Source organism: Peromyscus maniculatus, chromosome 19, assembly GCF_049852395.1.
Source record: "Peromyscus maniculatus bairdii isolate BWxNUB_F1_BW_parent chromosome 19, HU_Pman_BW_mat_3.1, whole genome shotgun sequence".
Taxonomy (NCBI): Eukaryota; Metazoa; Chordata; class Mammalia; order Rodentia; family Cricetidae; genus Peromyscus; species Peromyscus maniculatus.
Window position 1 is genome coordinate 74064186 of NC_134870.1, and position 17871 is coordinate 74082056.

General features: G+C 51.5%; 1 protein-coding gene across 4 annotated transcripts in view; it reads left to right on the plus strand.

Annotated features, from left to right (window-relative positions):
- Mbp (myelin basic protein) overlaps positions 1-17871 on the plus strand; it is a 112268-nt gene that overhangs the window by 35860 nt on the left and 58537 nt on the right. For all 4 annotated transcript variants that reach the window (XM_042264067.2, XM_076555627.1, XM_015992703.3 and 1 more), the window contains exon 3: positions 10257-10344. In XM_042264067.2, coding sequence (XP_042120001.1) covers positions 10257-10344 — 88 coding nt within the window. The remainder of the gene's footprint in view (positions 1-10256; positions 10345-17871) is intronic.

A 17871-nucleotide genomic window follows, 5' to 3' on the forward strand; every position in this document is an offset into this window, starting at 1 on the left:
GTGTGAGTGTGTGTGTGTCCTTATTCTTGCTTCATTGATATGTTCAAACCTGCTTTTGCCTACACACCTTTTATTTCCACCTTTCCAAGGATTTGGAAGTTCAAAATCAGTGCGGAGGCAATAACCACGGATACCTGGCGATGATGCCCCTGTTGAGTGTACTGGGTTTACCCACACAAGCTTGCCCATCTTGCAAGTGGGAGGGGATGCTGGGAGATCCCACATATTGGAAATCAATGTATATTCAGAAAGACATCTGCACTCTTGGTATATTGGTGTTATTGTTTTAAGCAGAGATGGCCTGTACCTCAAAGACGGGCCTTGACTTAAAGCCTTTAAATAAGAGACCACTCAGAAGCATAGAGAGCTATGTAAAGGAAGGGAGCCAAGACAGTTTTGTGTTGCACAAAACTAAAGCATTTGCCTTCAGAAAGAGATTGGGGGTTTCGATCACTTTATCCTATTCCTAAAATGTGGACTACTTTTTAACTGAATAAATATCCTTCCACGAGTTATTTTTTTAATTACCATTCTGGGTTACATAAGGCATTTTTCATGCAAATATATAAAGTACTTTGAGCAAATCCCTGCCATACCCCTCTGTCCTCTGGTATCTCACACCCCCGTTTCTGTTCACCCCCTTAATGCCCTAGACAGTCTTGCTTCTGTCTCATGTCGTCTGTATGATTCTGTGTCTCTGCATAAAATCTAGGACCCACAAAGAGAGAAAGCACGTGGTGTTTGTCTTTCTGAGACTGACTTAAATCACTTAGTGATGAGTTCTTTTAAAGCTCATGTCAGTCCTGAAACTCACTGAGCTTCACACTGCAGTGACAGCACCAGGCTGAGCGGATCCATCCCTCTCTCTTCTCCCCTCCTGAAGGGACCATCCTTCCCACACACTTGGCCAGCTAGGCAGCCGTAGCATCCAGGAATAAACAGCCAGGTATCTGTACTCCTAAAATAGAAGCCTGTCCGTCCAGTTGCGTAACAGACCTCAATAAGCAGTTTCAGAGCCACACTGAGTAATGTTTATCCCGCTGTGACTTCTCAAAGCCAGGCTTAAACAAAATCCCCAGCACATTTCTTTGCATTCATTATTTAAAGACCTCTGCACTTTTAACCACACCCCCAAAGTGATCTCCCGATCACTGTGCTTTAAGGTAAGATGTCACAGGGCTCAGCTAAGGTGTTTCCACAGGAAAGTGGCTTTAGAGCCGCATGAAGCCAGAGTGCTCTGCACGGTACACAGTACACTAAAGCTCTCACTTGGCACAAACCTGCAAACAGACCCTTTACAAGTGTTGGCCATTTTTCCTCTAGTCTTTTCTTTTTCCTTTTCAGTACTGGGGGTGGAATCTGCGTCCTCTAATGCTAGACAAATGCTCACCACTGAGCTGTAGCCCAGCCCTATGGGTGTGTGTGTGTGTCTGTGTGTGTGTGTGTGTGTGTGTGTCTGTGTCTGTGTCTGTGTCTGTGTGTCTGTGTGTGTACGTGCACGTGCATGTCACACCACCCCATCCCTCAGAAGCCACTGGTCCTCTGTCTCTATATTCCTCATTATAGTAGATCACAAGGACGGAAGTATCTGGGCGGCCTTCTGTGCGTGGCTTCTTTCCCAAAGCATTGCATTTTGAAGGCTTGGTCCATGCAATCCCCCACCCCTCTCTCTTGACTGCAGTTCCGTTGTTGAGATATCTTATGTTTTGATTACCTGCTCATAGGCTGCTGAGTATATGGGATGCTTCCTCCATCAAGTTATTATAGATAATGCTTCTGTGGATATTTACATGTTTAGATAGACTCGTGTTTCATTTCTGTCAAGAATGCACCTAGGAATACAGTTGCTAATTTATTGTTCATCTGTGTTTAACTTTTTGAGAAACTGTAAAACCTTTTCCACAGCAGCTGTACCATCGGACATGCACACCAGATGGGTCTGAGGTCCTATCATACCCCCCACAGCTGGGTCTGAGGTCCCACCATACCCCCCACATCTGGGTATGACATCCCATCATACCCCCCACAGCTGGGTCTGAGGGTCCCACCATACCCCCACACACACAGCTGGGTCTGAGGTCCCATCATACCCACACACACACAGCTGGGTCTGAGGTCCCATCATACCCACACACACACAGCTGGGTCTGAGGTCCCATCATACCCCCCACACACACAGCTGGGTCTGAGGGTCCCACCATACCCCACACACACACAGCTGGGTCTGAGGTCCCATCATACCTCACACAGCTGGGTCTGAGGTCCCATCATACCCCACACACACACAGCTGGGTCTGAGGGTCCCACCATACCCCACACACACACAGCTGGGTCTGAGGTCCCATCATACCTCACACAGCTGGGTCTGAGGTCCCATCATACCCCCCACACACACAGCTGGGTCTGAGGGTCCCACCATACCCCACACACACACAGCTGGGTCTGAGGTCCCATCATACCCACACACACACAGCTGGGTCTGAGGTCCCATCATACCCCACACACACAGCTGGGTCTGAGGTCCCATCATACCCCACACACACACAGCTGGGTCTGAGGTCCCATCATACCCCACACACACACAGCTGGGTCTGAGGTCCCATCATACCCACACACACACAGCTGGGTCTGAGGTCCCATCATACCCCACACACACACAGCTGGGTCTGAGGTCCCATCATACCCCCCACACACACAGCTGGGTCTGAGGTCCCATCCTACCCCACACACACAGCTGGGTCTGAGGTCCTATCATACCCCCCACAGCTGGGTCTGAGGTCCCATCTGACACGTCTACCAGCTGGGTCTGGGAGTACAGTTTCACCACATAACCACAGCCAACCTGGTGTGTAAGACAGAGCCTCACTGTGGCTTTGATGTGAATCCTGCAGGGGTAATGGTATTGGGCACCTTTTCATAGTCTACAGGCCAGACACATTACCTTCTTTGAGAAAATCACCACCTTTTTACATTAGACTTCTTTGTGTTGTTGATTTGTGGGAGTTTGTTACAATCTGAATGCTTGATCTGCATTAGATAAGAGATTTCCAAATATTCTCCCCACTATATACATTCTCTCTCTCTCTCTCTCTCTCTCTCTCTCTCTCTCTCTCTCTCTCTCTCTCTCTCTCCCTCCCTCCCTCCCTCCCTCCCTCTCCCTCTCCCTCCCCCCCCCTCTCCCTCTCTCTCTCTCTGTGTGTGTGTGTGTGTGTGTACACATGAGTGGTTGCATGTGTACTTGGGTGCATGTACATGTGAAGGTCCAGGGACAACCTCAGGCCCACCTATTTTGGGGGATAGAGCCTCTGACTCGCCTGGAACTCACCCTCACCGGGTAGGCCAGGCTGAGGGACCAGCGAGCCCCAGGGATCGTCTTGGCTCCACTCCCCAGCGCTAGGACCACGGGTGTGCCCAGTCCACAGCCTGTTTGTTCTTCCTCGGTCTTTCATCTTGCACAGTATTTACTTTACTTTATTTTTAGTTTCCATAGAGTCCCACCTACCCACGATCTCTAACTCCGCTCTTGTTTTTCAGATGAAGAACCTCGCCCAGGTGGCCTTGGTTTTAGTAACTAAAGTCCCCTCTCACCCCCAGCCTGGCTCTGATGTTCTCATCTGACTCTGCTCTCAGTCTTTCAAGAGTAGAATTTTGGTCACTTCAAGAAAACTAACAACCCCCGAGTGTGCTAGGAAATGAACAGAGTTTCATTGCCTAGTCTTCTTTTTCTAGACTGAGCTCCTTGCCAGAGGTGGGTTCACCCCTGAGAAGTATTTGCCCCTTATTGTGACAGCTGGAGATGCTGGGGGCGGGGAGGGCAGAGGACAGAAACAGATGCTGAGCCTCTCCATCCCCAAAATGTCACCTGTGCCTGATGTGGGCACCCTGGCCCCGGGAGGACCATACGTGAGGGTGACCTTCTCTATCCAACTTCGGCCTGACGGGGAGGGGCCTAGCCCCTGGCCAAGCTGTTGATGTTAGCTCAGTGTCTTTTTTAAACATTATTTATTTATTTACCTTTATTATTGGACACACACACACATGCACGCACGCGCACCATGACTCAGAAGTAGAAGTCAGAGAGCCATTTTCAGGATCCGGGTCTCTCCTTCAATCCTGGGATCTGGGAATCAAACTCCTGCTGTGTGAGCCCACTTGCTGGTACCTTTGTTATTTATCTTAACTCAGTGGAGAGCCAGAATAAGAACAGAATCTGCTTTAGAGAAAGAAAAGTCTGGTGTGGTGGCCCAAGCTTGTAATCCTGGCATTTTGTGGAGGTAGGAGCATGGACAGTTCCGGGTCATCCTCACCTGTATAGGCATTTGAGGCCAGCCCTCTATTCGAGAGAGAAAGAAGAGAGGGGAGGTGGAACAATAAATCCAACCTTTCCTTTTTAGAGCGTTTGGCTAGCACGCACAGGACTTTTTCTTGTGCTGACACTTCAGTACTTTAATGATTTCAATTTGTCATCAGATTTCAATTTTAAAGTGTATGGAGTCTTTCCATCCCATAATACCCCAGCAGGCATGCATGGGCTGCACGCATAAGCTATGGGAGGGCTCTGCGTCATATGGGGCTCAAGGAGCTACTTCCTCGTGGAATCTAGAGCAGCCGAGGCCCAGAGGTGTCCCCAGGGAGACCTGAGTGGGAATTTGGACTGTGTGGAGGAGGAAGGCAGAGACAGGAAAGAGACACACTCCCCTGGACTTCCGTGTGTCCTGGAAGGGAGGGGTGGCTCAGCTTCCCTGCCTCTGATTCCAGGTGCTGACAGTGGACACTGAACTATGTTCCCCATAGTGGACACGAAATTACGTCCCCCACAGTGGGTATGAATGTGGCCTCGGGCCGCCCCGCCCCACTCTGCCCTGATGACTGATACCTCACTTCCCGGAATTGTCGTAGGCTTACCCACAGCGGCTCAGCAGCCCTGCCACCTCAGGGCCCCAGGGTGGCAGCTCTTTGTTGACATCTGTTCTCAGCGAAGCAGCCCTAGGCCTTTGCCGTTTGTCTGGGAGACCCTGTATTGGCTTGCCTGGTCACTTTGGGACCTCTCTTTGGCCCCTCCCCTGAAGCTGAGCCTGGAAGTCAGGAATGGCCAGCTTCCTCCAGGGCTGGGGAGTGTGCACCCTCTTGGGCATGGGGTTCCGAATCTGGAGCTCTGCCGGTTTCCGTGATGCAGGTCTCTGACTCACCTGTCGACTCACAGGGCTGCCTCTCGGGGAAGGCCATGGTAGGGGTGCCTTGGCACGGTCCGGGTTCCACAGCCCTGTGACTGCGCACATGTCAGAGTCCCCAGCTCTCAGCCACAGGCAAGGCCAGGAGCCAAGAGGTCTGAGTTGAGTGTGTGCTTGCGAGCTATGGCTCCAGCCAAGGCACCCAGTGACCACTGGGAGGGGGATAACAGGATCTGCCAGCCAGAACCCACTGGAAGCTTTGTCACCCTTCTGAAAAGAAGGGTCCCACACCCTCTTTACCCCACGGCTAGTAGATGGGTCACTGCTTGTGGAGACTTGTGAGAAGACCAGCCCCTGCCCCCTCATCCTCTTTATCCCAGATGTAGAGAAGGAAGGGTACAAATCTCATAAGCTCTGATGAATAGTCTTCATATAGTTTAATGTTTATTCTCCCCTGATCCCCTGGGGGAAAAATTTTTTTTTCAGGCACTCATGTTTGTTTAGACATTGTTTGTTTGCAGACAGGATCTCATGTGGCCCTGAGCTCACTGTGTATGTGGCCAAGGACAACCTTGAATCTTGGCCCCTCCTGCCTGTACCTCCTCGGTCTGAGATTACATGTGTGCACCACCACACCCCGTTTGTGTACTGCAGGGGATCGAACCCAGGGCTTCATGTATGCCGGGCAAGCACTCTGCCGACTGAGGCCCATCTCCAGCCCCCTGACATTTGTTTCTACATGAAGTGACGTTGTCAGAGCACATACACAGGCTAGGCTTGTCTGCCCTGCTGGCTGCAGCTGTGTGGTCCCCTGTCCAGCCTCCCGGGGCGCTAAGTGAACACCCCTACCCCGAATGCTAGCTGCTGCTTTGGGGCTCTAGGTATTAGACACAGATGCCTCAGGGTAGCCAAAGTCTTGGCATCCCAGGTGGAAGGTGAGAGCTTCACTTCTGTCCAGAGCCTGATCCTTATTGGCCCACTGGGTTCTAAAGGGATTCAAAACTCTCAAAATCCAAGCTTGCGTGTGTTTTCTAAGTCGGAGAGTCTGTGTTGGCCGTGGCTCAGAGTTCAACACACAACCGGTTCTTCAGTGCGCTGCTCTGGGACATGTCTTGACATCACGGCTCCCCTGAGTGTTCTCCAGTCTGAGTCAGAACGCTGTAGCATCCTCCCCTCCCAGAGCCTCTTCAGCTACCTTCCAGAACTTTATACAGGATGTAGAAACAAGTCATCTGACCATTCCCCCCAAATTTGTCACCACCAAGCCATTAATCCTCCAAAAATGCAAAGAGGACAACCTGCTACTGGTGAGTGAATATCCCTAGATACGCTGTTGGTGAGCGTATGCATGAGTGTACGTGCGCAGGCGTGGGTGCCTATGTGTGCACCCACATGGTATGCTAGTGGCTGTACCCCCTAGATGCCTTTGGATAGCAAGTGACGCTCCTCTGCGGTGGGCGTATCACCCAGGTGTCTGGACCCTGATTACCAAGGAGCGTGTGACCGGGTGACTGGTCCTGAGTCACACCAGGCTCCTCCACCGTGTTTGCCGGCTCCAGCTCCTTCTCCTTTGTTCCTTGCCGGGGGTCTCATGAAGAGCCACAGTGAGCAGCAGGTTCTGGGAAGGACGAAGATGGACATGAGGCTTGGAGCACCGGTCCCACCTCCCAGACCTCACGCGAGGCCCCCTCAGAGCCCATGGGAAGCGGCTGCCTGACATTTGAAGGTCAAAGTTCACTGAAGTTTCCATTTCATGTTTTTCTCGCAGAGAAAAATGAGACTGCTTACGGGCTGGTGATGTGTTAGGAGTCTAGAAACTCCTTAGTACCCAAACTCGCTCCTCCTTTCTCCGCCGTCTCTGGCTGGGTGCCAGCCCTGGTCTGAGCCTGGCTTAGCTTCTTGTGGCTTCAACAGCAGTCACATAAATCAGAAATGGACGCACCAGACTTTGCTCTTACCGAAGGGTTAGGCACCTGCTGGCTGTTCTGAAAGGCCAGAGGGATGTCTCCCTGCCTTCCCTGGCTCCAGGTGGCCCATTGTCTTTCAAGTGTCCTGGCTTGTGTCTCTGTCACCACCGTTTCTTCTGCATGTGCTTCCCCGGTGACAAGGATGCCAATCGCCAGATCAGGCCACACTAGACTACCGTGATCCCCTAACTTTCCTACCTCTGTGAAAGGCCTGATTTCCGTGCAACCTCACCCAGACGCCGGAAGTTAGAACAGAGACATGTATTTTAAGGGACGTGGAACGCTCAGAAGGGAGCAGAGTGTAGCAGTTAACAGAGTTGGAGCGAATTTGGGGAAGGTGACAGATGCCAAAGACCCTAGGAATAAAGTTTGTTGGAAAACAAAAAAAGAGGTAAGACTCGTTACCAAGTGAAGCAGGAAGTGTAATGGATGTGACTATCCGGTAGGAAGCTTCGTGTGTCTGCTAGCGCCGGCCTCAACAGTCACGTGTGAACGTTGGCAGCTAGTCTGTAGGTTAACCGCATAGACAACATCAGCTTGTGGGATAGTGGCCGTGGGGAGGCTTGCAGGTGTGCCTTACCCTCGGTAACACAGACTGTGAGCATCCACAGCCTTGGCCATGGCTCTCACCCATCTCATCCACGGCCCGTCGGACAGATGCTGCAGCTGGTTCCTCCAGAGATGAACCACCTGGCTGCTGTGGGATGTTAGCACCCTGCCACCCTGCCCCTGTATCACCACCCACCCAGAGCACGTACGTGTACATCCCTGTCACCACCAATGCAGCACTGCAGGTCTAAACCTGACTTCAGGCTCACACATCAGTCGAGCTCATCTTCATGGCGTGCATCAAACTCGGTTCCCACCACCTACCAAGAGAGTCCCCGTGTGGGTGGGGTCGGGGAGTTCCAGGGACAGGAAATATCAGGTGATTTCCCATCAGTCACTCAGGCAGCATTGGTGGTCACAGCCAAGGACCCTGGAGCTCCACCTCTGCTTCTGCATCCAGTTTGCCTCTCTAGACAGCAGCATCCCATGCATCCTGAAGATGGGGTGCGTGGGTGACTTGTTGGGTGGTGGAAGTTCTTGGACTTGCTCTCTGGCCTCGCAGATGTAGCTCACCCTCACTGAGCAATGCTGGAGCAAGGGAACAGAAGACCAAGAAAGGGGAGCCAGGCCACACCATCCCCATCCCTACCCCACCCCCACCAAAAGATAAAAACACAGAGCCAAGCTAATAAGAGCCGCAGGCACCAGGGGCTGGCGTGCCCGGGAGACGTCCACCTCTAGACCATCTCATTTGTTAGAGCAACAGTTTCTTTGTACCAGGCAAATTCTAAGCGCTTTGTGTAAATGAATTCCGCTAATGCTTGCTTCTGAACACCAGGCCAAGCAATATTAGCATTTCCTTTCTTTTATAGAAAAGGACACTGAGGCACAGAGAGGTCAAGTATATGCTCAAGGTAACATGGCTAATACACAAGTCAGTAGACACCTAGCATCTGACCCTAGGGCTTGTTATCTCAGTCGCTGCCTACCCCCTGGTCCCCACCCCCTTTGAGGAAAGAACGAGAGAGAGAGAGAGAGAGAGAGAGAGAGAGAGAGAGAGAGAGAGAGAGAGAGAGAGAGAGAGGCTGTGTATCTGACATAGCCTGAAGGCCCTTAGGACTGGAGGGGCTGAGCTGGGAGCACAAGGGCTGTGCCTTGGGGGCAGGCAGACAAGCACACAGGGGTCCGGTGATGCTGGCTCTGGAAAGGGTGCCAGCCTGTTCTCTCGGCTGCAGGAGTTTCCCTGCCCGTAGGTGCTGTGGCTGTGACACGTCACCCAGAGTTGACCCAGCACCAGCTAAGATGGGAATGAACAGGAGGGTCTCCAGGGCGGCCCAGCAGGGCTATCATCATGATGGACAAGGGCCCCAGAAGTGGCTGTAGGCTGGGGCAAACCAGCCCAGGGATTCACTTCCTGAGGACTGCAGGGAGATAGGAAGGGGAGCAGGATTCAGTCCTACACAACCACCAGGCTGGGTCTGAATTTGATATGCTGCATGAATATGACACATTAAAATTAACCAGTGACATGATTACACACACACACGTAGAGAAACGGGACCCTGTCTGCTCCCTACACTTGTGAGTAAACTACAGACTAAACATTCAGATTCAAATACAACCGTTCGGAAGCCAAGCGTGGGGGTGAACTTGGGTTATCTGGTACTTGGGAGGCAGAGGTGGGAAGGTGGTCACAAGTTCAAGACCTGCCTACAAGTTCCGGGCTAGCCAGGCTGTATAGTGAAACCCTGTTTTCACCAAACCAAAATCACTTTTTAAAAAAGCAAGTAACGGTGCCCCTGCTTGTAATCACAGTGCTAGAGAGATGGAGTCGGGGGATCCCTAGGGCTTGCTGACCAGCCCGGCTAGCCTAATCGGCAGCCTTCCAGCCAATGGGAGACACTGTCGCAAAGAATGAGGTAGATGGTTCCTGAGGAAGGGCACCCAAAGGTGACCTCTGGACCTTCACACACGTACATGTACACCCACACAGACACACAAAATAAAATAAAACAAGTAATATAATGAATCTTGTATAGCCATGCTTGTATCAAGAGCTTCAACAGGATCCCAAAGAGCAGGCCGAGAAACGACCCTCCCCACCTCATCCTGTCATCCCCAGGAGTGCCAGGCCACCTAGTCAGGGGCAACCCAACCCTCCCACAGTGGGCTTTTCCCCACCTCACAGGAACACAAGGCATCTCTGAGTGTTAGCCTTGGTACTGTCCCCAGAGTCCTGATAAGCTCCTGATTAGCCTTACCTAGACCTCAAAGCTCTGGAAGCCATTTGAAATCTGAGAGTGCCCACATAGGCAACCCATCTGCAAACAGGAATTGCCGGGCCACTGTATTCTATCCAGGCTGACCCTGGCACCCTCTCTTGTGAAACTTGGGACCCCTAGCACATGTGTGTGGTTAGGCAGAGCACTACCCCTGTGTTAACTCACCTGAGTCTGACCCGGAGCTGAGCCCCACCGGCCACTTGAAGACAGTGCGTGAAGATCGTTTTCTTGCCGACAGTGTATCTGCATGTGTCTAACTGCGTGTGTTGTGTGTTGTCTTTTTCCAGGATGGTGAGCTTCCCCGAGGAGAGGCTGAAAAAAAGAGAAGCGTGGGCAAACTTTCTCAGACAGCCTCGGAAGACAGTGACGTGTTTGGTATGTAGCGGCAGAGAGGGGACGGGCCCCCCCGCTGTGTGCGGACTGTGAGTCCACGCATTCTCTCAGGGGGATTCCCACCCTTCTCTCCGGGTTTTTTGTTATTGTTGTTGTTTCTGGTTTGGTTTGGTTTTGTCTTCGTGTGTGTGTCTGTGTGTTGCCACATGTGACTACGAGCTCGCATGCGACACCAGGCATGTGTGGAGGTCAGGGGACAACCTCACCCCCCACCTTATGTGAAACAGGGTATCTGGTTCACCACTGCATGCATACCCCAGGATAACTGTCCATGAGCTTCCAGAGGGCCGACCCCGCCTCCATCCCCTTCTCTTGGCACTGGAATTACAGGTGTGCACTATTGCACGTGGTTTTACATGGATCTAGAGATCCAAACTCAGGTCCCCACGTTTGTGCACCAAGTCACTTACCCATGGGACTATCTCCCCAACCTCCATCTTCATTTGTAAACATCTGTGCAGTGGTGTGGAGAACGGACCTCCTCGCCACCCTCCTGCAGACCCCTCTCCCCTGTGACCCGGGATTCCGTTTTATTTTGTGTTCAGGTTTGCTCTCTATAGCCCTAAGTCTCTCTCTCTCTCTCTCTCTCTCTCTCTCTCTCTCTCTCTCTCTCTCTCTCTCTCTCTCTCTCTCTCTCTCACTCTCTCTCTCTCTCTCTCTCTCTCTCTGTGCCAGCCCCTCTCTCTCTCTCTCTCTCTCTCTCTCTCTCTCTCTCTCTCTCTCTCTCTCTCTCACTCTCTCTCTCTCTCTCTCTCTCTCTCTCTGTGCCAGCCCGTGGGGACGTCAGCAAGTCCCCACAATGTCATAACAAGGAAGTAAGCTTGCCAAAGCCTGTGCACTGCTGTCCTCGGGCTGGCTGCAGCCGGTGACTCAGCTGATGTTGGGAATAACTGTGGTCTGTGAAATGCTACCTTCCTGTTGCCTCATGAATACACATCGCCCCGCACGTGGGTTTCTGTTTCTTCCTACTTCTCAGAGGGGACAAACACCCTCATCTGATTTGTGTGGAATGTGGTTATCGCTCCCATGACTTCCCTCCCATGTGGGCTCCCGCAGCTGGCCCGTGCCGAGGGACACTGATGTCTTCTTTCGCTTAGGGAGACAGGGGAAGGGGAGCGTGGCCCAGAAGAAGCGAGGTGCTAGGAGCCCACTGTCTCAGAGGCAACAGCAGCCAGGCCCCGCAGGGATCATAGCCCCGGCCATGCAGCCTCGGTTTCAGGGTTTCGGTCACTCAAGGCCGGCAACCCTGGGACACTCCCTGTCCTGGCCCCCACTTGCTGATGCAAAGGCCTTCCTCACACTTCCCCCACCCGGCAGTGCCATCTACCCTGGTGTTTTGTTACTGCTCGTTTTGGTTAACTTGGTTTCTTCAACATTCCTTCCTTCTGGGCTTTGTCCTTCTTGAGCAAACACCATGGTTGAAAAGTGTCTGGGAACAATGCGACCCTAAGACTGAAAACCGGGAGTGTGAGCGAGAAGCGTGAGGGATGCAGACCAACAGGGGCTGGGGCTTTCCCGATTTCTTTAGCTGTGCCCATTTCCACGGGAATTTTGGGGGGCATTCCTGCCTTTAGGAACTGGGGTGTTCATTTTTTTAGTAGCTCCCGGGGGCTGGGCAGAGGGAAGAGAAGAAGACATGTAGTGTGGGTACATGACGGCAAGATACGCAATTTAAAATATTCAGGGCGAGGCACGGTACAGAACACAACGTCAGGCTGCACGATGCTTAGGGTTTCTTTACTTGTGCTTTCCAAGTGTGGACACAGAACTAGTGTGCATCTGTACACACAGAGGCACATCAGAGGTCCAAAGGAAGCGCCACGTGTGGATGCCTGGCCTTACATTCTCTTTAAGCGAGTGTCGTCTTCAGTATTTGTTGGGCTGTTATGTTGTGCTAGGAATTGAGCTCAGGAGCTGAATGCGTGCTAGGTGAGTGCTTTACCACTGAGCTGTGGATCTAGTCCTAGTTAATTGCCTTTCAGCTTATTTATAATCATAGTAACCCTTACTTTACCATCATGTGTGTGTGAGTATGTGTGTATACACACACACAAAATGTATGTAACACATGAACTATATGCTATAAAAGCCTCTGTGAGTCCCCTCTGTGAATTGTGTGAATGCAGATTCCTGAAGCTGTGAGGTGGCCTGGGCGGGGGACAGTTTCCTGGCTAGAAGGCGGGAGCCAATGGCAATGCAGAAGCGACGGGTCCCTCCACGGTGACCTGGGACAGGAGTGCCTGCGGCATGAAGGCTGTTGGCAGCTCCCACACTGCAGCCTGCAGTAAGATCCGAGTCACCCTCACGCATGCACTGCTCACTCTGGTCCTGCATGAGTCAGAGCCCAAGGGCGTGTGAGGATCCTGCTGCCTTGGATGTGCTAGGTTCACACAAGCCTGAGTCAGGAGGCCGGGAGGGTTTGCGTACCCTGGGTCCTCAGCCATCCCGAGTGACGCAGACGAGGACCTGCCTGGTGAGCGGCTGAGCCGCTGCCCTTGAACTTGGTAACCTTGCCTCCTGCCCTTCTCTGGCATCTACGGAAACTCCAGGCTAAAGAGGAAAGAGGACAGATGGGGAAAGAAAGCTCAGACGACCTTGGCTGGGTTTTTTGTCTGTCTGTTTGGGACTTTTGTTTTTGGTGTGGTGCGTGCGTGTGCGTATATGTGTGTATGTGCGTGCGTGCGTGTGTGTGTGTGTGTGTGTGTGTGTGTGTGTGTGTGTGGTGTGTGTGTATGTGTATAGTGTAGGTCAGGTATGTGAGTGTGTGTGGGGTGTGTGTGTGTGTGTGTGTGTGTGTGTGTGTGTGTGTGTGTCTTGGTAGATTTCAGAGGAGGGCAACCTTTTGGAAGTTGACTCTCTTTTCCAACACGTGGGTCCCATTGACTGTGACCAATTGAGCCATCCCTTAGAGGAGAATTCTTTATAAACTGATGGTGGTACAGACGTGGCTCCCAGTGAAACCAGCCCCCTCCACTTCATAAACACTTCTCTAACTGCCCAGAAGGCTCAGGAAAGCAAGCCCTTATGTTTTGTGAACCATGGGCATCTTTATGCTCTCAGAGAACATTTCATTTTTTACATCAGAAGAACAGGTAAAGGATGTAGAAGGTAGTGAAACCTATCTCCGTTAGCAGGACACACACCAAGGATGTTGGACATCATGGTGGGGGTGGGGTACTATTTCCATTAAGAAGGAGCCCCTGGATGGGACGAACTGGACACCATGGAGAAGTGTGCGGGCAGGGTTGACTAGGCACACACGCTACGCCTCATAGCTCTAAGCCACAAACTAAGTCAGTCAACTGAATCCAGACACACTTCCTCTGGGCCTTTTCCAGGCCAGGGGCACTCCTTGGTTAAGCAGCAGTGTATAAGCCTTGAGACTTCATGGTAATGGGCAAAATACCACAGGAAGGTTGCTTCAGTCTCAAGGGAGTGTCAGCAGACACAATGCTAAATCTCTCTCCCTGTCTTCTTCCTCTGACAGCATTGTGGTTACACCTCAGGCCTGGTTGCCTGGCTACCCAGGAGGAAGGAAATGTTGCAGGGCACAGTAGCCTAGAGAACTAGGTTGTCCCCAGTTTAAGGAACCAGGCTATTTTTCAACCGGCCAGTTTTTAAACTTTGTTGAGCCACACACCCACACACATGTCACATACCATCCTGTCATTTGGAGGCCATGGAGAAGAAAGGCCACAGGCCCCCACCTGCTTCCTACCAAGCTCTCAAAACAGGGCTGCTACTGGGCGGGCCCTCCCTGAAATGAGCAGTTGCAACATCCATAATTTACTCTAGCAACAGTCACCAGAAGAGGGCGCCACTGCTCTGTAGGAGTGACTGGTTCCGGACTGTCTGGGGCCCCGAGGCTCAGCTTGACATGTGCACCAGCTGCCCAAGCTTGACAGGTGGCGTGGGCAAGGATAGTTTAATCTCCGGGTCACACCTCCCTTCCACGGCCGGCCTTATCATTTCATGTGTGTCAGAGACACACACAGGTGAGGTCAAATCCTCCTGAAAGTTAGAAGGATGTTCAGGTGATGGACATGGACCTGCATGTGTTCCGTGTTGAAGGAAAACATATTCACCAGAGATGTTTGCATGCACCCGTCTCTCCGTTTCCCGTTGTGTGAGTCAGCCTACAGTAAGGGGGCACACTGGAAGCAATGGGTTATCGAAGACTCGGATGCAGCTGTGGCCATCATGACTGCTGTGGCGGAGGGTCCCCTTTAAGTGTGAGATTTGGCCACCCACATGGGCAGTGACACCTTGTGCCACACGGGATGTGGCAGAGCTGTGTGATTTTTTTTTTTCCCATCTGCTTCTTAGACTCCTCAAATGTGAGGCGGGATCGGGCCACCCTGTGAATGGTGAAGTGTCCTCATGTGCCCAGGCAGGAGGAGATGGTTATCAGCTCCTGTTTATCTATGTTTATTTAGGTTTTTAGTGTTTTTAGTTTCATTTATTTATGCATATGGGCGTTTGCCTGCATGGGTGGATTTGCACCATGTGCATGCCTGGTGCCTGAGGAGGTCAGAGGAGGACCAGGATCCCCTGGAACTGGAGTTATGGATGGTTGTGAGCCACTATGTGAGTGCTGGGAACCAAACTCGGGTCCTCTACAAGAGCAACAAGTGCTCTTAACTGCTGGGCCATCTTTCCAGCCTCGTTTATTTGGGTTTTAAGACAAGATCTTCCTCTGTTGACCAAGAACTCACTACAACCCTCCAGCTTGATCCTCCCTATCCCTGTGCTCACTGGTGTGTGCCATACAGCCATGTCAGTTCTTATAATTACCAAGAGTTTTGCACAGACACTTTAAATGATGCCAAGTTGTGTTGAATGAATGCTAAGAATTTTCCAGATTAAATTTTTACCTGAGATGACAGTTACATGGTGGTCATTGTCTACAAAATGTCGTGTCAAACGGCTTCTTTGTTGGGATAACTATCAGCCAAAGCCTTCAGTCAACAGACCGTATCTGACCCACTGACAGAACTGGACCTTGCTGAGCTAGGGAGTGGATGGGTGTCTCATGGCACAGGGGTGCAGGTCCCATGCTGGGAAAAACCCAGAGACAGGTAGTCAGTGCTCCCAGACACGGAAGCCCCCTCATCCCCTGTCCCACTAGGAAAAGGACAAGAGGATGTTGTCTAGGGACAGAGAGGCTTCATCTGGTTCACTTGTCAGCTTACACTCTCCTCGGGCATTTCCATTTTCCTTCTGTCCATTTCCATTACACCCCGGTAATCCCAGTACTTGGGAGGTCAAGGCAGTAAGATCCTGCTTACAGACAGACCCAGAGGGCAGCCATGTTGATGCTGTTGCTGGTCTGTTAGCATTTCTGCTGATCTCCATCACCCATGACTAGGAAGAAGTGCCCATTTGTGAGTGGTTCACATGCCAGAGAAGAACTGAATGACTTTTGATGCTAATACCTCATTAGTCACTGGCCCCTAGAATGTCCTAGTAAAAATGTCATTTATGAAGAATGCCGTGAATGTGGCTTGGAATGTTGTAGATATGTCTCGGTGTGATCTGAGTTCAGATCCATCCTCTTTCCCCACACCCGTCATTAAGTCCCCTCTGAGCACTTCGAATGTCCCTGCAATATTCTAGGGTGGGGCCAAAGGGGTCAGGGGTGAGAGGAAGCAGTAGAGCAATGGAGGGGACATTTTAACCCAGGTTGACACATGAAAAGCAGAGCTGGTTTTTGCTGTTGTTGTTGCTTTTGAAGTACCAGATGAGCATTCTGTTGTAGAGAGACCACCTCAGGGAGAGGATGCAGAGAAGCTAGGAGACTTTGCAAAAACACCTCGGAAGAGAGGGACCATGCCTCGTCCAGAGCTCTAGCTGAAAATACAGGACAGGAGATGAGAAGAGAAAAGTCTCTCTCCACATTTAACCTCCATTTCTGAGATGGAGTCCCAAGGTGTTCCCCAGCACAGCCCCACCCCACGCCTGCTGTCTTACTTCACTCAGCTACTTCATTTGCCTGCTCAGTGGGGGCCCATGGAGGTGCCTTTGCAGGAGTGAGGTCTCGATTCTTGCAGGGGTGTGGCCTTCAGCCTCCTGCCCTACACTGAGCTCTTGGATTGGGACATGTGCTATTTTAACTGACTGATAAGTGGAATCTTGGTGTCGGTGTGGACTTGCCCAGAACTTCCTAGGATCCAAGTGTGCACACTATATCTAGGATTTTCATTCTTTATTCACACACACACACACACACACACACACACACACACACACACAAATAGAAATACTACTGCATTTATTTTATTTCTTTACATACATACACATATACATATATATACTTAACTCATAAATTAAATTTAAGGGATATAAATTAATTGATGGGTTAGAGGATGCTCCAGCTATCCGATAGAACTACCCCTTGTCCGGTGTGCTGATCTTTTTTACCACTGACTTTTTACGGGGCTCCTGATTAGTACCTTTTGAAAATCACTTCCTCTCCTATGTGGTCGCATTTGAGAGTTTAGAATTCCAGCCTCTCTGGAAACAATAAAGCCTGGGAAATAGCTGGTTTCTGATGTAACAGCACTTGCCTGGTGTCCAGTACCACGGCCTCCAGGATCTTATCAGAGTGGCCTGCTCAGCCCCCTAGGCCTTTGAGTTTGTGACCCAGACTTTTAACCTTTTGAGAGATTCCCATGACCTTTACCATCCAGTGACTTCAGGCTCGTGATGTCAGGCTCATCCACAGTTTGATCGCTTAGATGATAATATTTCTCCTGCTCTTGACTATCTCAGCTAAATCCCACCCCAGCCCCATTACAAAAAGAAGCACTAGGAAAACCAGCCAGGAAGGGCCAGGGAAGCAGCATGGAGACCCAGCAGGACAGACAGCACCCCGGCAGGTCCATGCGTAACACGCAGGGCAAATGACGTGAACATCCTCCGCTTCCTCCTGAACACAGCCTCGGGTACCCATGAGGCAAAGGCCAGCATTCTTCTAGCAGCATCCATTCAGTGCCCCCCCCCAACAGCTCCGTTTCCAGGTTAGAAGGGCAGTCACGACAGGACAGGTGAGCAATGCCCAGCAGGCATATGACCAGTGGGCGTGGGCACCCCCACTCCTATGTCCTTGCCGTCTGCAAGCCACCAGGCCCCTCCTCGGCTTATGGCCTGTGGGTGCCCTTACGCAGAAGATGCGCCATCGTTCTTGGCACCTCTAACATCTTGGGGTCTCCATTGTGTCCCTCGGTTCATCCTCACACTTATGGCTCGTGCTTTCAGGGGACCCCATGGAGATCCTGATCCTACCACACATGGTCTGGCCTCCTGGACTTTTCCTTTGAAAAGTCTCTATGGCCCTATAGCTCCTGCATTCTGCATGGCTGCAAAACCAGCACAGTGCGGATGCTGCCGAAGTCTGTCTGCAGTCCAAGCAGTAGCCGGGCCTGCTTTGACAGACGGAAGCTCAACTGCAGAAAGCGGCCCGAGTGTGCCTGAACGCGTGTGAATGCACCCCTAGAGGGCACTGGACAA